General features: G+C 42.6%; 1 protein-coding gene across 2 annotated transcripts in view; it reads right to left on the bottom strand.

Moving 5' to 3' along the window:
- Positions 1-19,342, bottom strand: part of yki (Transcriptional coactivator yki) — a 126,500-nt gene extending 107,158 nt beyond the window's left edge. For both annotated transcript variants that reach the window (XM_071585400.1, XM_071585401.1), the window contains exon 1: positions 17,942-19,342. In XM_071585400.1, coding sequence (XP_071441501.1) covers positions 17,942-18,516 — 575 coding nt within the window. In that variant the 5' untranslated portion in view covers positions 18,517-19,342. The remainder of the gene's footprint in view (positions 1-17,941) is intronic.
- Positions 19,343-23,978: the final 4,636 nt, after the last annotated feature.

The raw sequence follows: 23,978 nt of genomic DNA, 5'->3' as shown, positions 1-23,978 counted from the left end.
ACGTTGCTGCCTGGTCTCCGTTTGAACACCACGGGCTCTCCGCGATGAGAAATACGTACGTATTCCGCGGTGTGGCAACCAACCGACCAAACATCAGCCCTGCCGATTGGTTTAATAAGAGCTTTGAGTGAGGGAATGGGCGCGTTCGGGCGTGACCTGAAATTGATGGGGGCGTCCGCCCCCTGACCCACGCCTATGGTCACTTGGAGGAGGGGGTGGAGTAGCCACCGCCCTAGTAGTCAACCCCATTCAAACAACTTGGACCGTCTATCGGCCGGCGGAGGCAAGACCACTCGTGCATATCACGGCATACTTTGAGCTAATGTTAGATGAGTAGCGACACTGATTCCATCGGAAATAATTGCTCATTCACATAAAACTCTACATCCGAATGATTAGCCTTGCATTCAAATATGTACCTCCACACAATTACTCTAAGGGAACAAGTCATGTGCTAATAGAAAATACACTATATAACGCTCCCCTGTTTTCTGCTATGATCTCGATGATTGCAAGGGAGAGCAGACAGAAATAGAATATTCCCTCTCAGAAGCCAAACTACCTCATTTTGTGACTCTGCCCTGACGACACAATGAGGCATCCATGAGGGTCAAGTGAACAAAATGACCAAAATGCGAACCATGTGCCGAAGTAACCAACAGGAGAAGATACCATCAATTTCATTTATCACACTAATCAATTCGAACTGGGGTTTCAATCGACCAATAACCTCTGTCGTCCCATGAACAAGCGTGCATCGAACAACCTTTCCGTTCCTATGCCCAAGAGTCGACTTAAATTCCCCACCCATGGACATGGCACGTTCACGCTTATCCCTCCTCTCCCTCCCCGCCCCCTTGGACATCACATTCGATTTCATAGCCCCTCAGCACCGCGCTGCTCACGGCGATACCACGGGAACTCAGCCGTCAACGCCCGTCCCACTGTCCCAACGGAACCTGAAGTTAATAACCTCAAATAAGAGGTCTCGCAACACACACACAGAGAAGATTCCCACCAAGCGCGTCACGTTGCACATGTTATTTGTGTTTCCGAGATCCGGGAAAGCGTGAAACATCCGTGGACACGGACCCTGCGTTCAGAACTATACGTCTCAGTTTATGCGCAATATATGCTTTTTCAAGATGAAATTAAATCAAAGGACCCGAGCATTTTAGATACGGTACCGTACGATACAAAGCATGATTACGATAGGTCCACTTAGCAAGTAGGTAAAATGATCACGCCGAGGACTCTCATTTGTGGGAATACGCCGCGAGCAAAATTGTATGACCCAACCTATATTTTAAACACTAATCTGCCCATAGGTAATTTAATCATGCATATGAATTAGTCACGTCACTATAACATCTTCCTCCAGAAATTCGCCTTAAAGGAGAGAAATGGGCACTTTTCTCAAAAATCCTACTCGACTCTATACAAAAGTGACGAATTGCTTGCACTTCCCTATTAGGAGGCCTTCTAATGACACTTATCACACATTTATTTTACTACATGAATCAATCAAATAATATTTCACGTTATTATTCCAAAGGGAAAGGACCATAGAAGGGATTGATTATTTTTTCCGCGTATATATTTAAAAAGAACCAGAAGTGTCTCAGAAGCCCACTAGGAAATTATAAACAAACTATTTGGATTGTGTAATATTTAATTATTTTTTAGTCGAGTTTAACTAGTAAGGCATAAATAAAGAAATAATTTAAATTCAAATGCCCTTGTTCATCTAAAACCGTTGGGAATAGTTACTTAGGTCTCGTAAAATTACATTACTTCTCGGTTAATTTCTCTTAACTTTACACGATATCGTTTTTAGACATCTTGTTAATTGACATTTAGCTTTGAGAAATAATCACCCGGACGCTTAACCGTGTGTGGTTAAAACACACGCGCCCGGCAGCTGGAATATCAGTGTTCGAATCCCAGCCCAATCAAATGACCTTTCACGAAGAATAACCACAATTACTACGCGAGTTCACGTTCTAAGGTCTCCTCATTTTTCTGAGACTGCTACCATATAAAGCTGAAACTTCTTACCCCTCAACATTGTCTCCATAAACGTACACATTTTTGACATTGGCGCCATGGCTCCACATCCGCTGAGAACGCTTCTGTAGGGATCCCTTTTACCCAATGGAAGATAGCCGATGCAAGAGTGGCCCGACTGGTTTGGCCTTCATGGTACTGTTGCACCCTCGAACGAATATTTTTCACATCCATAACAACGTCACCGTCTCACTCAATTGATAATGAATATCGATGGGTGTTACAAGCACGCAAAATGAGAAACCACACACTGTTTTCGTACCACGACGCCATTTCAAGTACCGAAAACGCTTCTCAGCCTCTTAGCGGCATTAATATTAACACTGTACAATACAAAAAGCGCAGCCGTCTAAGTCTAGTGTTTTATAAACAGAGTCCGCGTATTTTAGGCTTAACTACATATTTCTAATTACCCTCAGTCCCAAGAAAAATGTGGATACCTTAGAACTTGAGCACAACTCGTTATGCGTATTGACTTACACCCATTGAACTGAATGTAGCCTAAACATTTCGCTGTTCTGGCATTCAGTGCAAAATTATTGATTTATATATTTTGCCTTAGTCCGAAAACTGCACTTCGATCTTGGGTCTCGCCTAGGTGGAAGAAAAGCCACCTAGGCGGGAATCGAACCCGCGACCTCTGGATTGGCAGACGAGAACGCCACCCCGCCACCACAGTTATCTGAAATACCTCAATGTCGATAAACGGACAGTCTTCGGGACAGCTCTCTCTCGACTTCCTAACAAGAGACTTAGAAAACGGACCGCCGCATGATCCCACGGTGTTATGCTACGAGTGCTCACGTTCACTTTCCCGAAATTCGCCTTCGCTGTTGCCAACTCAAAACCAATCCGCTGAGATGCAAAGGTCCCCCTTTCACATCGATGTACGAAAGCAATCAACGCAAAAACGAAGAGCCCTATCTTAACAGGCCATCCTGAGGAAGACTCCTGAATATTTTTCCTAATTTATCCCTCACACCTGCCATCTGACGGCCCGGCTCTTTTTATGGGCGCGATAAATGGACATAAAGGTAGATGGAACGCGTGAAAAATGGTGCCAAAGTCGAACCGAAACTGGTATTAAAGCCGATAAAAAATTAGCCAATGCGGCAGACTCTTAAATAATGGACAATGGACTTGTCCAACAGGCCAACAAATAAGAACACTGACCACTTTTGACTCCCTTATACATCTCCGGGGTCTTGAGATTTCGAGAAAAATATTCCGACAAGACTCCTCTCCAAGGATGTCTGCACCAAGCACACATGAGAATACTCCACGGACATTACGAGCATATCCGAATCATTTAATATCAAAGGCTCGAATGATTGGGCAGTGTACAAATGACATATTACTTCCACCATGAAGAGTTTATTCCCTTTACAAAGAGCATATATAATTCCGATGGAGTGAATGCAATGCGAAAATATTTATCCCTTCAGAAGCGAAACTATTATCAAAAGTCGGACCTTTAGTGTAAAAAATAATTTAAGACACTTTCAACGATTCAGCAGAAAATTAGTCCGACATTTTTTTTTATTCGTTCGCTCAATGACTATCGCATTAGACTTATCCTTCGTTCGCAGGATGGAAAAAATGTCCACTAACGATTCTCAAAATGTCGGTAGGAAAAGAAAAATGCCTAGCTGTATTATATCGCCGGTGGTCCTCCCCACCGTAGCGTTATATCCTCAATCCGAGGCGAAAGGTCACTACTATTTATTTTTAAACGTTAGAAAATAATATCATTTACATTAGGACAGGATAACAGAAAACTGAAACACTTGTCAGTCTCCCGACTATGAACAGATCGGGGGTTATTTTCACACCACATCACACCACTTTCTCCTCCACCACCGCCATTGTCCTTTGCGCAAATATCAGGCATTGGGATGATGTCCTTCGGAACGAGGACACGATGTAAAGGTTGGGTGTGCGGATATTTTCCCTCCGCCAACAGGTTGAGACTAATGGAACGAACAATGATATTTGGTGTCTCCAAGGGAAATGCCCACGGAGATGATTTTCCTCGGGAGTATCATCACTGCCGAAGGAAACTCGCCCATGAGTTTGGTCTCGAATGTACGAATTTAGTCTCCCTTTTGCCAATTGAAGAGCGATTCCATTGCATTGTAAAATTATCCATCAGGAAATATTTCCAAGGTACGTTATTACAAGGAGCTTCCTTTTTTAACTTCGATAAATTTGATATTTCCAGCAAACTAATTAAATCAAATTCCTTCTTCCACGATTCATAAGAAACTCGAGAAGTTTCTGGCACCCCATAAGTTTAATGTGAAATTTACAGTTAATGTTGCAGATTTACACAATCCCATACAAGCCACCGCTAGGACGTGTGGCGGGAGGTGATGGGAAACTAGCCTTAAACACATTAATATTTACTTATATATGTACGTACATCCATGTATGTATACATATGAACATATACATAGGCGTACTACATCATGCAATAATGGGTGTTTTCAAGTTTAAAATTTTGCTACTTGAATTAACGAAGTAGAGAATTTTTCTGTCGGCTTTTGTATGATTTGTAGCGTGCGGGGGAATAACAAGCACTTGATTCTGTCGGTGCTCTTGTCTCTTTTATTTTATCCTCGAAGTCCCCCCACCTGCCAGTGTATCGACGTTTATAATAATTCCTCGTCACTAATTAACTCGGTTATTCGGTGCCCATTTGACAACCTTAGTGATTCTAAGCGCAAGCCAATTACTGCTATGTGATGGACAATTGAACTCCCTTGGACTTTCTGGAAGAACGGAAGAGATCCAGAGCGAGTAGAAATGTGTTCTTACCACCAAGGAGTCAAGAGCGGGGAGGGGGGATTGAATGTGTATTCTGGGGTTAGGTTATTACTGGTTTTTCCAACCCACCCTCTCCAGATGAGAGGATGTGGAACAGCGAGGAGCATACATTATTTTCCATCGCAGAAAATATGAACGGTAGACCTGTACGTGGCTATAGTCCGGGAGTGCCCTTCACGAGTTGTTTTTGCGCTCCGGGGGAGAAATCGTCTCGCTCCGTGCGTAAACAAAAATCGACAGAAAGTCCGATGGGGAAACTGACGAAAACGAGCCACGCGCGCGCACTCTCTCACACACACTGCCCGGCCAGGTTAAAGCAGCCAAATTTTTTCCTTTTCTCGTCGATATCTCTACGCAATTTACTCCTCACCCAACAAAATGGACAAGTTCCCTTCTTACGCCAAGACGGCCGGTAGTTAAGCTGGAAAAGCGTTAAAATGGAGGAGGAAGAGTTAGCGGAAACAACCTAGGGAGCAAAAATGTCGACACTTCTTTGGATGGAGAAGGAAATCCTTTACCATGTCTCGCGTTTGGTAATTAAATTTTATTTCTGGATCCGCATCGAGGAGAAGTTTTCGGGTATTTTTTGCTTTTCAACTTTGGATAGAAATATCACACAGCCTTTCAGGGCCTTGCCAGCGCTTTTATAAAGCGCGAAACAAGGCCTTCGTGCACTTCTCGAGTCGAGCTAGAATTCAAGACTGGAAAACAATCGAACTGGAATGCATTAATTTTCAAGTGAATGCACGATACACCTGGAAATATTACTCAACATTAAAACGTAATGCTCGTGAAACAAACCTAATTCCGCGCAGGCATTTTGGATACACTCGACTTTTAATTAAGCGCGGCCGGTAAATCCAAAATATTTTCCACCAGACTTTAAGCTAGCGGCGTCGTTACTCCCCTAAATCTCAAACCGTCGATCCTTGGCACTGCCTTCGAGGTAAAAGTCTGGTCTCAACGAGAGACCCCGTCTGAGGCTGCTGGTTGGTGTCTTTCGAAGACCCGACCTTCATCTCCCTTACCTCTCCCCTCCCATCAATACGCGGAAAACCGTCCGATCCTGGTGCAGAAGCGAGACCATGTTGTCAGACTTCCACAAAATAGCTCATGATCTAATGTGGCGAGTGTCAGGAAATGGTTAGATCACACACGAATTATTACCGCATTGACACCAGGGAGAGCGTGAACTCATCGATGCGCGGAAGGGCTTTCCAGCCGGTCGCAAACTGAAAAAGGTAAAAATACGTCGGCCCGGGAAAATTTATTCCCGTCTTGCATCGAAGTGACCCGTGATATTATGTAATGGATTTCCATCAGACGATGGAAGATCTTTGCCGATGAGAAGATAACTCAACGTAGATGAGAGAATTGCGACCGCGTTCAATGATTGAAGAATTCCAAACGGGCCTACAAAACGTCTAATTTATCGACTGCATGCAAAACCCATAATTGAGGAATGATTTCAAATGTACTTATCTAAATTACTCACAGAATTAGTGTCATTATTATTTCTAATTAATGTCATTAACATATAGAACCTTAGAAAACTTTTGCCATCCACTAGAAGCTCTTCGAAGCACTGCCGAGGGAAGAAAGTGTTTCAATTTGCCTGTGCCACGTCAATATCTCTCATATTTCACCAAACTATTGTTCTGATCGGCCGATTCATCTACATCTACACAATACGCCGCAAGCCGCCGCAAAGGCGTGTGGCGGGGCTGTTAAGGTCACCACCCGTAAAAGGGAACAAAACCACATGCAAAATCAACACAATTTAGGGTGGGAGACCAATGTTTCCTTTGTTTTAAATAAACAAGTCTTAAGGCAATTATTTTTTAGGGCATTCCGAAGTAGATCCATGACTAGACATGCGTTACGCTGTATATTACGGTAATCACTTAAGTCTTTTCGAACATCTTCGGCCCATCAGAGAAATACGGCAGTTCACGGCAGGCATCACTAGCCACCGCCGTCCACCGGCGGTGGCTAGCGTTGCCTGGATGTAGCTAGGTTCGCCCGGATGCCGGCGCTCTTATAACGGGTCAACGCCGCGGACGTAGCCGCGACGTACGGGAAGCTTCCCCCGTCCGAATGGAATAACGAAGGGAGCACTCGCGAACATTGGATTTGACGAATGGGCATCGCGCCTTGCAAGTCTTGGGACGCGAAAACCATTCTTCGAGTCGCCTCGACGTCACTGCCAACTGGCACTGCGTGACGGGCGGCGTAACGTCACGAGCGTTCGCGCCCCCCCTCCTTTCCCCCGAAGACGACGTCGCTGGTCGGGAGGCGACCGGCCGACGAGGTCTCACACACACCACCAGAGGGAGGGAGAGGACGAGAGGGGGAGGAGAGAGAGGGGGCATCATCCACCGACCAGAGGAGAGAATGAGGGGAGGGAGTGTGGAGAGAGGGGGAGTGAGGAGAATTGGAAGGGGAAGGTGGGGTTCCGAAGAGACAGGTGAAGTTGAGGGGGGGAGGAAGGGAGGGAGAGGACTGGAGGTGAACGGAGGATATATAGTGGAGGAGAAAGAACCGTGTGGAGGAAGGAGAGAGAGAGGTGCAGAGAAGTGATTACGACGCTGGAGGTAGCCTGGGAACTGGCATGGGTGGGCAGCGATGCCAATTCAGCCGCATTAGGGCGCCCGCTCGAAAGGTTTGAGTAACATTTTCGAAGTTTTAAAACCGCCGATTTCCTTCAACGGCCGCACTTTCACGCGGCGCGCGACATTTCCGGATTCATCCCACTTACACCCTCGTGTACGTGGCACCTTTTTTAAAATTCACGCCCTGCGCGAACATCAATTTTAACGATTCGTAGGTCTCGTCCATACATGAGGGTAGGTGGTCTCATGAATCTTCGCCCTCAAGGTTGTAACAGAGTTTTACTACGCAAATATCGACGCGGAATGACATCCATACCGACTTCCCTAAGACAATTTCATGTGAACGAGAATTGGTGAACTGATTTTCACATCGGGCATTCAAATCCATACATCGATGTGAGAGTTTAAGAAGTTAAAAGAACCAAAACTACAAATATGGAAGCTCTCCAACCGTTTGAGGTTAAATGAGAAGAACTGCAATGGCCGTAACAATAAAGAATTAAACAACGATGCAAACCACTCAGTTTGATTAGGGCACACTCTGCTCCCATTGCTGATAACCATCAAAGGGTTTTTTTTGCGGGTTTCTAAAAATCTTTGATTTTTCAGTTAATGTGGGCATGTGTTTGTACCTCTTCCTATCCATAAATTGATGAAAGATGTTGCATGAATCTGACAAGAGATAGGTCCACCATCTTCGACCATTATCAGATCTTATGATATACTACGCAATGCCAAGTTGGGAAGAGAAAATTATAGGCCCGATTCTGTAGAAAAAAACATTTCAATACAAAAAAACAAATATTTCCCATTATAAAAAAATACAAAAGGCCAAACATTTCATGCGCAGAATTTATCAGTGAGAAATAATTCTGGGAATTGCTCCAGTAGGGGCTCTCATTTTTTTATATTTCTACAATTCTCAAAGAACACGAAGGTCTTGTCTCATTCAATCCTAAACTGATTCGCAAACACAAGAGTGGTCTATCACAAGGGATTCCATCTGTAGATTTCATACCATCCAACTGGCATTAGGATGATAGATTAATGATGGATAATTAAATAATATTGAAATCTGAGTGAATACGTGGTCATTAATGGCACAATGATGTTCAATACCTGACGTTCTGGTGTGTTATCGAAAATCTATGCTACCCTCGAACTCGTTCTACTTTCAACCAACTCTAATGTAACCTCGACAATTATTATGGCATGGTATACCCTTCAAACTTGACGTTTTAAAATTATTTCCATTCCGGCATTCTGAATTATTTTCCTGTTCCTCACATATTTATTTAAATATTAGTCTTCAATTGATAAAGAAACTAACGAAATGAATCATCATAGCTGTTTCTCTTCATTAATCACACTAAAGTAAAGGTGTGTTTCTCTGCACGTCAACGCTGTCACTCCAAAAACGAGAGACCTAGAAAGCAGATATTTGGCACGCGTACATGGGATAACCTGAAGGAGGTAACCCCTTCGGCGTAATTAAACATTTTCAATTTCGGGGCTATTTTTAAAACTTATTTTTCCTATTAGAGAGCAGAAAGAAATGTCGGCTCAATCGCTCCGAGCAATTAGGAAATAGCATCCACAAATTATTTAAACATAAGAGATGAAAATGGGAGAACAAGATGCCAAAAAAAAGCTTCATTTATATAGAATTACACATCGAATATGCATTTACTTCGGCCTATTATTTAGCATTGTTGTGGAAAAAGAGAATATTTTAGTTTTTCAATTGCACCGGAATGTGTTACTTCTGTGGCTGCGGTCCTAATTGTTTTGAATGGCAACGAACAAAAGATAAACTACATTTTACCAACGAGTCTGATACATTCTGCAAATACATTCTTTACATGTATTCTCGCTTACGTATACACCTGGGCTGCAATATTAAAGGACTCAATAAAACATTAAAGCAACATTTTCACTACAAAATTCATTACAATTTAACTAGACTTGACAGGTTTTCCCTTCATTGCAAAATATGCATAAAATTTCATACTCTAATTCGAATTCTTGTGGCCAACGATGAAAATGAAAATCTCGGTTGGTAAAAACATACCTAAAATAATATCGTTCAACCACTTTATCTCATGATACATCCGTGAAACTGTTTACTGATCTCGTAGTAATATACATCGGAGAATTCCAATTTCGGAAACGTCGAAACAATAGTTATCCGAGTATTTAATTGTTTAGGGCCAGTGTTACCTCGAGATATTGATATATTGAAACACTAATTACTTAGATATGACAGTGGTAATATCTATCTCTCGTAATTCATTCCGGCGGTCCAATCTAGCGTTGCAATGTTGGACCATAATAATTTCCTCTGAGTGATTCAAGTCACTGTTAGTGGCTCTGCTGACACTTAAAACTTTCTTTCAAACGCAAATACAGCGTTTCAACTATTTTCCGGAAATTTCGTCTACTCTCACGGTAAAACCTAATATAATTAAAAATAGATAATAATATCAATAATAACCTTTGCAATATCTTGTATGCGCAATAAACGAGGGAACGAGAGTGCATGGAATCCTCATGATGTACTAGGCTTAATTTTGGAACTAGATCGAGTGCAACGAAGAGCAGCTAGGTTTGTGAAGAGTTATCATGAACAAGGCAGCAGTGTCACGACACTATTGAAATAATTGCGATGGGAGCCACTAGTTGACCGTAGGCTTAAATACAGGTTAAATTTACTGCATAAATTTGAGGATGGATACTTATCAGAGGATGTTAAGGACATCTTACAGGTCTCCACTTACTATGGTAGATCAGATCACCTCGATAAAATCAGGGAGATTTATTGTAGTAAGGCGAGATATAAAATGTCGTTTTTTCCTCGAAACATTTGAGGTCATAACAGACATGACAGCAATCGCATAGGCTATTAGCATTGGTAAAGTATGTATATATTTGCCTATATCTTGCATGTTTCCTCCTGCATGCTATTCTTTTTTTTATTTAAACGACCCTTCTTTTAAACAGTTCTACAGCATGATTTGAATGTACGTATCCTGTCATTAAATATTGTTGCATGTAAGTACTTTCATTTGTGTGATTGAGGTTAGCCTTAGTACATGAACAAACTAATGCTTGTGTAGAGGTAACATGATTTGGTTTTGCATGTGGCTTTATTCTAGTTTACGGGTGGTGACCTAACACCCCCCCCCCCCCCCACATGACATTGCGGCGGCTTGCGGGGTTTTGTGGAGTAGATTTAGTAGAATGGGGCAGGTGCAGTGGTTAGTGCATTGGATTTCCACACCGAGGGACCGTGTTCGAATCACGGGTATAGGTATATTTTAGAGGTAATCCTATCTCCACTCGGTATGCTAAGTGGATAGCAGTTCAAGTATAGTACGCCGTCCGTTGGATGGGACGTTAAATTGTGAACCCCTAGGTTCCTTTTGTTAAGAATAGGCCAATGCTGACGACGGATGTATCTCCGCTCCTCTAATTCCCTGCACATCGTACCTATACTACGATACATACCTATCCCTAATGGCGCAAATGACCTTGTTGCCGTCGCCTCCTCCGACAAATACATAGAACAAGGGATGAGTGCAACGCACCTACATCTACGCAACACCCAGCAAGTCACCGGGAGGGTGTGTGGCGGGGGGTGTAAGTGATAAGACCAGCCACCCTACATCTTCGACTTGAGTTGAGGATGTATGTATTTGAAAACAGAAGAAGAACTAATGTCGTTACAGGGCACGAGAGGAAGATGAGCTTATGCGAAAGAATTTTTTCAAGTAACATTCAAAGGTTAGCCGTTATCTTCACATGAGCCTCGTCGTCATGGGTTATATCACACGATAAGCCAGCTCAAGTCACCTTCAGTGTTTCGACACCCGTTACCACTTTGTTTGTACATTAGTCAACACAAATGATTGCTTATTTCAATGCATTTAACAGCACTAGTGAAATGTGACGAGAAGGTAGAGCAGCAGTATTATTTTTCACTATTTAAGCCCAAATTATTGTACGCTGTATTAATATCAGGAATCGTGTCAAAGAGAGCAAAGAGGTAATACATATGAAAAAACGAAGTTATGATGAACGTTACAGCGTAACTAGATTATGAGAGTAAATTGGATTATATAATCATATCATGGATTCAATCATAGATTGAATACAAACATAAATCGGGTGCATACATCATCCCCTTTGAACACGTTAAAAGGTACATAAACAGTGATTTTGAAAATAAGATTCCGGGGAGAAGGGGTTAAAATATTATTCTCACAAGCTACAAAGGGATGGAAACATTGCCTCACAAGCATCGCAGGAACAATTTTCTACATTGGGTGGCTTTTTCGTGGTCTTCATTTAAATTAAATCGTCGAATTGTACTCTTATCATTACTACGAGGTATCCTCACATTCGTAGTAAAAGCAAAAAAGGTTAGATGCCGAAGGTAGGATACTGGGAATTGATTGTTTAGACACCGTAAAGCTCTTTGGAAAATATTCCTACGGATGAGAATCGTTCGACTTCTCACTCAACCAGATAACGTTAGTAGCGTATCCAAAATATTAGAGCAGCTACTAGGCTGGAATCACTCCACGGAGCGAAGGTTAAATTACAGATTGAAGCTCTTGCATAAATTGGAAGGAGGTCTCTTTAGTAGCAATGCTGAAAATTTATTATTACCACCATCACACTACGGTAGGAGAAATCATGCAAATAAAATTAAAGGGATTTAGTGTGGAATTGATAGATTTAAGATATCATTTTTTCCACGAACGATAGGTGATCATAATGACATTGTTCGACCGCAGTAGAGTCAGGGTTCGGGTAAAACTATTCTGGTGTGGGTTCACCACCTGCCACGCACCCTGGCGGTGGCTAGCAGGGTATAAATAAATTAAGATAATACCATTTTAATAACCTGCGATTTTATCGTACATGCAATGTGTGGAATAACATCAGGAGTTCCGCAGAGAAGTTCAATTAACGACTTAAGCTCGCACGTTAAATGCATTTTATTAATAAATTGCAGACGACACGGTGATTTACATAAAAATATGGACACTTCAAAATGCGTGAAACGATTTAGACCAGAGTGAAATACCGGAGCGGCAAAAAAATGGGGAATAAATTAAGTATTTTAAAATGCACAGCACTGATGTTTAGGAATAAAAGAAAAGATAAACAGGGCATAAATTATAAAATGTATGGGATCGGCTTAGGTGTTTCAGAACGGACAAATACTAGCGTGTCAGACTGGCATAAAACCTTTCGTGGGGTAGACACACTTAGAAGATTATGAGGGTTAGCCTAAATGAAGCTAGCTTTCATTAGACTGTTTCAGGTAAATGTAATGGAAATTTGAGGTGTAACTACGCTTTAAGTAGGTCACATTTAGAATCTGCGATCCATTGGAGAAATGTTAATCAAATAATTAGAAAAGGTTCGGAGTAAATCTGCTAGGTTTGTTAAATATTGTTCTTAGAAGAGAGCAAGCGTCACGGGTACGCTGGAGAATTTCGGCTGGGAACCTCTTGACTCTCGAAGAGGGCAAGCGAAACTTTCAGAATAGTACAGGATAGGGGAGTTTCCTTGCGACACTGAGGAAATTATTGTGACAACAAATTGTATTCGTAGATTCGACCTGCGGGATAAAATAAGATAACACACCTTTATAGATAGATTCAAGAACTCGTTCTCCGCTCGGACGATATGCAATCACATCACAACAATTTCGAACCAAAGAGCCCGAAAATCGAACTAAAATAATAAAATGTAATTAATTAATCAAAAAGCAATTATTACATGTGCATAGGCATGTTTGGGCATCAATGATCTGTAAATGATCTGACATATTAAAGTAAATGTATAAACCAATATTTCTATTCGTATGGCTGGCGCCACAGACCCTTACGTAGACTTGCGGGATATTGTACAGAAGAACCACCACCTGCCACACACCCTAGCAATGGATTTCGGATTCGCATGCCCACTACCACGTAAATATATATGCTATTTAATTCCGAAAAGTAACAGGGCCCAAATCTCATTGCCGAATGAGAACATGTTTTTTCCCATCGTAATCCTACAGGTAATTTCACCTCCCCTTAGATTCCTCCGTCCGAATAAATACTAAAGCGTAATACGCTTCTGGAGGTTTCCAATTATACGCATGTATCTGGTAGTACACAGAAACGCAAGACATGAAGGTTGTGACACGTGTACCAACGGTATTGAAGCACTGCGGTGTCGCATCCAACTCTTAATGAACGCTAATGGGGAGTCATTTCGGGCATGGTGTTAGCCGCTACCCACGAACAGATATCCCAACGTGAAAAGTGATTTACAGCTGCAAGGTGCGTACGAAATGACACGTGGATTGCGGACAGCGTCTTTCAGAAGCGAAACAAAAATATAATTAAAAACGAAGTCTAATAGGCCGACAAGGGGAAACAAAACGAAAAATTTCAATAATATATACAAACATATTATTCAATGCATTTTAATTTAAATCCACTAAAGTTTAAACTCAGACAAAAATACGCCCTTGAAAAGTTGTTGCAACTCACTCCAATTCTTGAAACCCTTTCCGGTGGATGCGTCAGTCAGCATCTCTTAGAGGTTGTAACGCCTTGGAAATTCTCAGAATTGGCTTTCCTATAGTCTCATTCGGTTTCTAGAAAGCAACCACGAGTCTCTGCCAGGCTTTGCGGATCCTCGAACTTCGCGCCAATTTTAAACAATAATAATCTGGCAGGTTATGCCAGGAAAATCTAAAATTCTGCAAATGAGATGGCAGAGATGTTACGCACTCTGAAACCTAGGGATACATTACAAGAAGGAAGATTTTTCTCAGTAACTGATCACAGACTTTATATTACGAGAACTTACTGGGAACTGAGATGTCACCGAACTCCGTCACGTGAATTGGAAAATTTTCCCAAAAAACCCACACCTACTAAACAAAAATATTTTGGTCACAAGAACTGTAGGCTACGATTATTGCCTCGAAGAAGCAAAAAATATTTTTTACTCCTTCGAGATAAAATTGCACACTTTTTTAAGTAAAAAAAACAATTGCCTAGCCCCATATGTTGAAATTTACTGTATTTTTAATTTAATTATGAGCCAAATTTTAAATCAAATAGAATGAAATATTTTTAAAATATTCATAACAGTTTCAATGAATTTGCAAATACCTTTATGATAATTTTAATGAATATAAATTTCGTAATAATGAACTTCACCCTTCTTAAGTATTCCGCGTTTCGTATTCTATCGAAAAAGCACGCGATGGAAACGACTAGATCATTACAAATGTCACTACCATAAGTTGAACGATACAATTTTTTTTCAAAAAACAACAAACACACTTACTTTCCCTGATTCTCAATAGTTTCGTTTAAGTTATTCCCATAATTTGAATTATTTGACTGCTCCATTGTTTATTGGCATTTGGTTGATATTTAATCTTAAACAGTTACATTATCCATGTTACTGTGAATGCCTAATACGTAGGGGACACAAAATGAGAAAAAATTAATTCGTTAATTAAATGAAAGGTTCCATTAAATGACACCGAGAAAAGTTTAATTCCAGTTCAATTTCTTTTATATCGCAATCATTTCACTAAAACTTGGCTGGTGACCTAACACACCTCCTGCGACACGCCCTCATGACGGCTTTAGGATATGTATAGTATATCTATTAAACTACAAGAACCACTGACCACGCACACAGGAAAAATGCAGAAACATGACTTCAGGATACGGACACAACACAAATACCAAAACTTTATTGTACATTACGCATTCCGTCATTCTTGTAGTAATAGAACATAATTTGTACATAGTATTAGTTTCCGCAGTCAATAACAAATGCATATACGCACAAATAACTGAAGCAAGTCATTTCACACTTATGGTACAGGGTACACAAATGAACTAGTAAAGGTACACATTTGTAATTGTGTTATGTACAAATTAATGCATCAATGAGTGGGGCTTAAACACTCCCCGCCATACGCCATTGCGGTGCCTATCAGGGTATTTTGTAATGCCATTTATAAGATAACCTTACACTTAGAGCCAAAGAAAAATGCACAGACCGTTTTACGAGCAAGAGAAACCAAGGATAGAACGGAAGTTCCAAAATCCTTCGCATTGAAGTATCAGCTAATTAATATTTATGTTAGCCAGAATGAAAAAAAAATCCACCTCTTCTTTTTACACACGCATTTCTTGGTGTTCAGAAACAGTCAATTCCTTGACTGAGGTATTTCCACAATACGTCTATACTAAGACTACATTCAAGCAGATAAAAAATCCACTAAATCGACTGCGTAATTAATACATAACATGGGAAAATACAAATTCTTGGGCACAAAAATGTACCCGACAAATGTTCTGACCCGCTGGATTCTGCCAGGACTCGAAGCGAACAGAGCAAGTTATGAAAGTTATAAAACCAAAGTTACAACCTCAGTTATGAAAGATGCTCAGGTAAAAGACATTCGACGGACCATGTTCCACCGTTGACCTCGGAATACAACTATGGCTCCTTTCCAACTGAATTCTCTAACATGGCAAATTAAGAAATTGTACGGCCGCGATGGCAGTGCTGCCCGCCTCTATGGATGCTATTAAATAAAAACTGATAATATAGATGACTGATTAAACAATTTAAAACTACGAGAAACATAAAATTAGCGTATTTCCACTATACTAATAAAAATACATTTTTGCAACGGCTTTTAAAAATTTAATTATCGCGTTCAACTCTAGACTACCTTCAAATTTTTTACCGTTTAATAAACTGCTCAGTTTGTCGTGCTGATAAACTAAAATTGATAAATCGTCAGATATTACTAGAAATATTATTCTTATTCGCATTTATGAAACTAAATTTTACACATTACAGAATCTAAAGTTCTAGTAGTGTGATCGTGCACTCCCAAATGCGAATGCCCTCTCACTGGTTACCACACGCCGAGTAACAAGTAAACACGCGACGTTTTCAATTCAGGTACACAATAAGTTCACCAACCCGCGGCATCCAAACGAAAGTAATCAACACGAGCTTACATCTCCAGCAAAAAAAATCCACCAGTTGAAATTCTCCTGCGAGTTTAGTTCCAGTCGAAGAAAAAATCTACACAAACAGTTTTGGGGACCCTACCAGACCTAGCGACTCAACACTAAATTAGCTTGGCAACCCTGTAAGTGGGATGGGATATCGTGGAACGAACGTCTACCTGCTTTACTAGGCGGGAGGCCGCGGGGGGAAAGAGGAGGGACGGGTGGGAAAGAGGGAGCGAGAGGGACCTGGAGGAGGAGTAGCTGCACCTGTCTCAATGAAGTCTTTTGAAGTAATTTGGCTCCTCTTTTTGTGGCGCCTTTTGGCGATATTTTCCTCGAACCGCGTGATTTCTCTACTTCTGTTAACGACATATCCACTAGCGTCTCCGTGTTCTCCGAAACTGGCTTCGAAAATGGGAGTTAGAAACGGACACTTAATCCTCCACTGCGTCAACAGTCCACGACGTAAAAAATATAATCACGATCAGTAAACAGTATTTTTCCCAAAATTAAATGTGTAACTTAGTTAATTTGAGATTCTCACGCTCTGAAACTTCTCGAGAGGTCCAAAGCCATACATCAAACAGTAGTTCTCCAGAAACGTGCGACTATTTTAAGCATTCGTTTTTCCATTTCCATGTAAATGCAAAATACAGCTAAAAACAATGCACGGTAAAATGAGGTTTCAGATAAGAATATTCACAACAATTCGTTTGCCTTTCATCCAGAATTAATTAAATTACCTTCTAAGTTTATATGACGACCACCACCAACTGGCCCTTGGTAAAAGGGGAGGAAGGCAGCTAGCTTCCTTGAGTTTGACGGAAGGTTAAACTAAATCATCCGTCCACGATCCCCAAATTAACGCTATGTCGAGTTAAGTCAACTGATTCATGGAAACTCATTTGACAGAGATTTATGTTAACGCCGTGAAACGACGCCATAGTAAATCGCGCAAGGTTTCCTCCTCTGCTTAAGGCAAAGAATCATGGAGTGGGACGTGGATTTCATGCCATTCTTAACAGGGCTCCGCATAGGCGATAATAATGTCCATGCAACGACACACCTTGCATAGGAATCCCCCATCGAGGGGAAAAATTTAAAGCCTGGAATCTCGTCTGGCATTCATACCAACAAAACTCTGGCGGGGAAAAAACGAGTATGGAGAACGAGGGGAGTGGTGAGGGCACAAAGGGGGAATGGTAAGGTAAAGAAGGGGGGGAGGTTGGGAGAAAAGAAAAGACAGGCTGAAGGGAAGAACATCAAGAGAGGGAAGGGCTCGGCAGGGTTCCGGGGTGAGGTGCAAAAAAGGAGGGGGCTGGCTGGGCCGGCGGACGGAGGGCTTCACCTGTCTCCCGTTCGGTTACTTACTTCAGGTAGTACACTTGTCCTTCGCGCGTTCTGGCCTGTTCCCACCCCGGCGGCAGGGGCGTAAGGTCATCCCCCAAGTCGTAGCTCCTTTGTTTTCCGTGCTGGTGTCCGAGGATCGAGCCCTGTTGCTGTTGGCTGCGGAGTGGCTGGGCCGAGGCGTAGGTCTGTTGGAGCGAGGCCGGCGAACTGTGAGCCCTCGGGTGGCAGACCTGCAGCGGGGGCGGGGGATTCGCCGGGGAAGACGAGGGCGACGGGGAGGAGGAAGGGTTCGCGGCGGAGGAGGTCGTGGAAGGCGAGGACCCGAAGGCAGAATCTGCAGAGTTCTCCCTCGAGTGCGATATCGAGGGAGATTTGGATCCTGTGTGGGGCGGGTTGAAGAACGAATTCGGGAGTTTCCTCATGCGCAGTGGCACCTGTAGGGGGCGCTTCGAGTCCGGCTTCAGGACGCTGTCGAAGAGCGCCTGGAGATCACTGTCACCATCCCCGTCGATCCGGACCACGAGGTTGTTGTTTCCGCTCCCGGAGCCGGCCTTGCCGCCGACCACCTCCGGACGCTGCGGGCCCAACCCCGCCATGCTTGTTTCCTTTGCGATTCTTAACTCCTCCTTCCTAGACTTACTTATCCCGGGCGCACCCTGGAGAGCCGCCTTCTCCGGCGGCTGCGGGAGTCGGGTGTGGGTGGAGGAGGGTGCGGAAAGGGGAATGGGATGCGGGGAACGGGAGGTAGGAAGTCGCCAGTGGAGTCAGCGTCGCGAAGGAATCGCGCCCGAGAGTCGCGTCGCCCGTGTGGAGAGAGAGGATGGTGGGTGGGGTGGAGAGAGAGAGGGGGGAGGGACCTCGGTGTAGGTGGGTGAGGAGGAGTGAGGGAGAGGGGAAAAGGAGACGGGAGGAGGGGAGGTAGCCAGCCAACACTCCCGCGTCGCCGACTCTTTTTCCGCGAGGAGGATTGACCCCGTTTATGAGTGGGGGGATGGAAGGACACCACCTCGGTGCGACGGGATGAAACGAACCAATCACACACCACGACGGGGAACCACCACTAAACTAACTTAAGAGCACCTGGTGTTGTCGTGGCGACGGAAGATGGCGCCTCCCGAGTATCGCTTTCTCATAGTATCCGAAACAACGCGCGGTTTATTTTGTCTACGCCGTGCAAACCATTTAAAACTCGAAGCACCTGGCGTTTGAGTGGTGATGGAATATGGCGCCTCCTGAGTTTTCCTTTCTCACAGCATTGGCACACGCAGGCAATGATGCGTCGTCGACGAACACGCTATATAAGGTATCCATATGCGTCCAGGCGTAGACAAGCGATCATCGACACACTGCTCACTTCTTCCACGCCGACAAAATGTCGGAGACCTCGTCTAACTCTCCCTTCGGACTCGGCCTCAGCACTGACTTGTAGTGCCCTCTCGCCTCCTCCACCGATTCCTCTCTTCTCTCCCCTCCCTCCCTCATCCTCGCCCCCTCCACTTCGCTCCCACCCTCACTCTCTTTTCTCCTTCCTCCGCCGAAGGCCGTAGCCGTCTCGTCGGATTTTCTAGCAGATGTCAGCACCTGTCGGTATTGGACGGTGAAGTGGCTGTCGTTCGCGGATTTCTGTGCGTGATAAGCATCGCGTTTCTTACTCTCAGGAAAATTTTGAATGACTCATTTTGCCCGCTCGCCTCTGCATGTTGCAAGGAGTTGAAGTAAGGGGTTAGGGGAGGGAGCGATCCCTGCGCTAACCATCGGGTAACCCTTTACCCTGGCGGGGGAATGCCACCAGTGGCTTCGGCGGCATTCGATGATACGAGGGACGAACTTGTCCGAGTCCAGATTTCAGTCATCTATTCAAGACGAGGCTGATGGAAATGGAACGAGATGCGAAGGCAATTCTGTCTAATCTCACCCTTATACGTTACAAGTGTTTAATATAAGGTTTGTTATGATAATTAGAAATTCTTAAAAATATCACATTTTTGAAACCAAAGGATGTCATATTCATTGCAACAATATTCGCATCGTTTAGAAACCTTGGTGACTAAATTTAGGAATATCAATCGCAGTGTAAATAAATTTAAATCATGTACTCTAATCTATACTTTATAAATAAATATAAATCATAGAGAAAAGTTTTGGGTGCCAGCGGGAAAGAGAACCCTAAAATTGCTGACGAAGTGTAAGTTTTAAAAACGATTCCGTCACAGCAACCTGTTTATGGTTGCCGTTTTTCCGAAACATGTCTATGCACCCCGAACCACGGTTTCAGTGTTATTCGAGTTCATAATACAGCTTCGCGGTACAACGGCATTTTTAAAGTTTACTAATGGTTTTATCGGTACTTGACTAGGTTAGAGCCAGGTAATTTTTCGAAAAATATTAGTCGGCAAACCTAATGTTTGAGTGTGGCGCGGAAAATTCTAGGGTTTCCTTTGTCCCACCCCGAGCACTCCCGTGCATTCATTGTTTTGAATCAATACCGGTGACTCAACTGTTGACTCATATATAGCGGAAAAATTCAATAAATTCTTGTACGTGGAATGTGCCCTGGGCGATCAAAATCAACCGCCAGGTATGCGCACGCGATGACCACACGTTCGCGAGGGTCACGAGAGCGAGAAAACCATCTCTCTCTACGTTCCTTGGCGAGGTAATTCCCGTATTTAATTAAGTTATTTTATTCCAAAGAAGAAATGGAGAGGCGATTTTTTTCTATTTTAGTTGCCAAATCAGTTCTTCAAAAATAGTTGACGTTTACGACTATGGAATGAGTTCATAAAAAAATTTCCCCACAGGCAGATCGCGGGTGAGTTTTTATGCACCTGCCAGAGCAATCACAGGTGGACTAGAATTCAAGTGGTGCTCGCGAGCAACAGGTTGGATACACAGCTGCAGGGTGCCCGAACCTTTTTTCCCCATCCGGGATGGAGTGAGGATCTGTTGCGAGGAGCACTTGTGGAATGGTCGAGTGGCCATTGTTCAAAGCACATATGGCACCAACTTACCCTTCACTTTAGGTTGCCAAGCAGTAAGGTGTTCATCTTTGCTTGAGACACGGTAGTGAGGGAAGGGGACGCGGACACGAGAAGGGGCCATGAAGGTTGTGGGGTTATAAAAAATGGTCGCGAGGGTTCTTGGTCGTTGTCATTTCATGAGAAGGGGATGGAACCCTATTATCCCTTTTTTCTTGGAAAGGATAACAGGTTCAAAGTTGTCTCAGAAACGGTCACTATACTCCTCGAAATATTAGGTGTCGGATGGCAGTTGGAGTAGATGATGTGGTTCTGTTATAACCTAAATCTACGCGATAAAACTGAGGATTACTAAGGACCTGGGGAAAACACAATCGTGAAATTGGAGGAATAGCAAATAAATATTTAGAATTAATGAAAAGGATACTTGGGAAATGTAACCAGAGGGCTTTGTTATTTAACGTTAGTTAGGCCCCACATGGGATCCTCACGAGGCTTGCTTAATTTTGGAAATAGATCGAGTGCTACGTTCCTCCGCTGCCTGCCTGCTGCGGTGTGTCACGTACCCTATCAGTATCTTTCGGGTTGGGGCCTATCAGTTGTAAGTCCATGTGATAGTAGAGTTTCCCCTTCTTGCTTTTCAATTTTAATTTCCAGGTTCTTGGATAGATTTTTTGCTAAATTTATATGTGCACGGTAATGTTGGTATATATATTTGCATGCGTGTGGGTTCAGAAGGTTTTCGCATGAATATACGCCTCTATGGGTGTGAGTTTGCATAAATGTTTTGGTTTTGCATGCGGTTACATTTTTCTTTTTCGGATTGTGACCAAACACCCACCCACCACCACACGCCCTTGCGATGGCTTGCGGGGTATTATGTAGATGTAGATACATGAATGTAGAGTAGTTGGGTTTGTGAAAAGTTTTTATGAGCAAGGTAGCAGTGTCACGACACTATTGGAAGAATAAGAATGGGAGCCACTAGTTGACCGTATGTTTAAATACAGGTTAAACATACTGCGTACATTTGAGGCAGGTTGCTTATCTGAGGATGTTAAAGACAAATTGCAGGCCCCCACTTACTATGGTATATCATATCACCAGCGTTAAGGTTTTCAGTAGATGTAAATAAATCCTGTTGATATTTTTAAACAATTCACTACCAAAAATGTATTAATGTGATGACAATCCCCATATTGAACACCATTTAGTAATGCAGTCTATATCCTGTGCTAGAATTAAACGATCCTCATCTCCAGATATCTCCCGATAAATCACCGCGTCATCCGCGAACATCCTCATCTTAATTTTCACTGCGCGGTTCAAATCGTTAACAAAAATCAAGAAAAGCACCGTCAAGCACTAGCCTCTGTTCCCGCTCTGAAAGAAAATCTTCAACCCAATCGGCCGCCGCCGGGATTCGAACCCGGGCCCTTGGGCCCGGGTTCGACTCCCGGCGGCGTCAGATATTTCTCAGTGGTATCCCGATCCCTATTTGAGATGCTTTGTGGAGGGTACTTTGAGTGAGTACGCCGTCCGTCGGATGGGACGTTAAGCTGCGGACCCCTTGGTGCCATTCGTTAAGAGTAGGCTAATGCCGACGCCGGGTTTCTCTCCACCTTTCATCCTTTTCTGTCCAACCCTAATGGTACAAATGGCCGTAGCTGTCGGTCGCCTCCCTTCAATACTAATACTACTGAATATATTTTCATAAAAGTAGCTTCTTTCGTGATGACTAAATTAGCTCGAGTTTATGATCGAACAAAGTTAGTCATGATCTGTGTAGAGGTGCAATAATTTTGCCTGCATGGTTGGTTACCTAACACCCCCCGCCACACGCCCTTGCGGCGGCATGCGGGGTATTGTGTAGATACGGATGTGACCTGCAAGCCATCCCTTAAGCCCTTAGCCTGTTGATTGTACTCTAGATCTCTCTAATTTTATTTCATGATCTCTCCTACCGTAGGATAATGGGCTAATGATACATTTCAACATCATCGCCAAAGAGACCTTATTCCAACTTATGCAAGAGCGTTCACAATTAAACCAACTTTTATATTCTAAGTACCGCAGCTCATTACCATAGTTTTCTAAATAGTATCTGCTTTTAATAGCATCTTAAAAGTATTTATTTAAACAAATTTGTATTGTTTGAGTTTTTTTGAAGAGCAAGATTTTTTCAAAGTTTGGTAACTTCTCGGAATTGATAAATGTTTATTTTAAAACATTGTGGGCCATTACGATTAAAATCGGAAATAAATAATGTATATATTAGCTACAATGCCAATTTTCATGATGAATTTCAAGCGTGTAAAAAAAGCTATCGATACGAGTATTAATCCCTAAACGAAAGTATATTACAAAAGTAATTCTACGAAGCAACTCTTAATGCACACAGATGTCCAAAAATGTATCAAAGAGCAGGTGATAGGCGCTTTTTCACAGTTTAGATATTTGTTGATCAAGTCATTTCTCTTAGTTGGGAATACATTGAATAAATGGAGAATTTGATGAATAAATTCAGAGAACGAGTGAACACCGAGGTTTTTGTGGGATTTTTAACCAATTTGGAGAGAGCATGGTAATCTCATAGAGTGAGGGAACAGTACGTAATTTTCAACTCCCGGCTAGAAGGGAGAAACAGTCACGTAAGCATAAAAGGAATATTCAGCTTTTTCTAGGAGATCACAATTATTGTTATTAAGGTCCATTTTATGATTTAACATTGTCGTTGCAAGATAAACAATAATTTTATTTAAAGAATTAACAACCTAATAAAGTCAACATGTTAAGCATTCCTTGTATAATTACTAATGACATATGATATAAATCTCATTATAATTGGTGCATTTAACATAGTTTGCTTTGAAGATGAAAAATACTTGACTTCAGACTACGAGTACATTTGCCGTGCAACAATTTCACAGTGTAAAAATCATTCACCTTGACAGGGATTCGAACCCGGACAAGGCGAATGATTTTTAATCTCTGAAATGGTTGCATTGTAATGAACATGTACCAGAAGACTCCGTTAAAACTTGCTGTCGCGAAATCTACCTCAATATCTTGGAATTTTA

The sequence above is a fragment of the Hetaerina americana genome, unplaced genomic scaffold (genome assembly GCF_022747635.1).
Source record: "Hetaerina americana unplaced genomic scaffold, ioHetAmer1.1.p SCAF_2, whole genome shotgun sequence".
Taxonomy (NCBI): Eukaryota; Metazoa; Arthropoda; class Insecta; order Odonata; family Calopterygidae; genus Hetaerina; species Hetaerina americana.
Note: the sequence above shows the minus strand (reverse complement) of the source record. Positions and strands in the feature narration are given on the sequence as shown.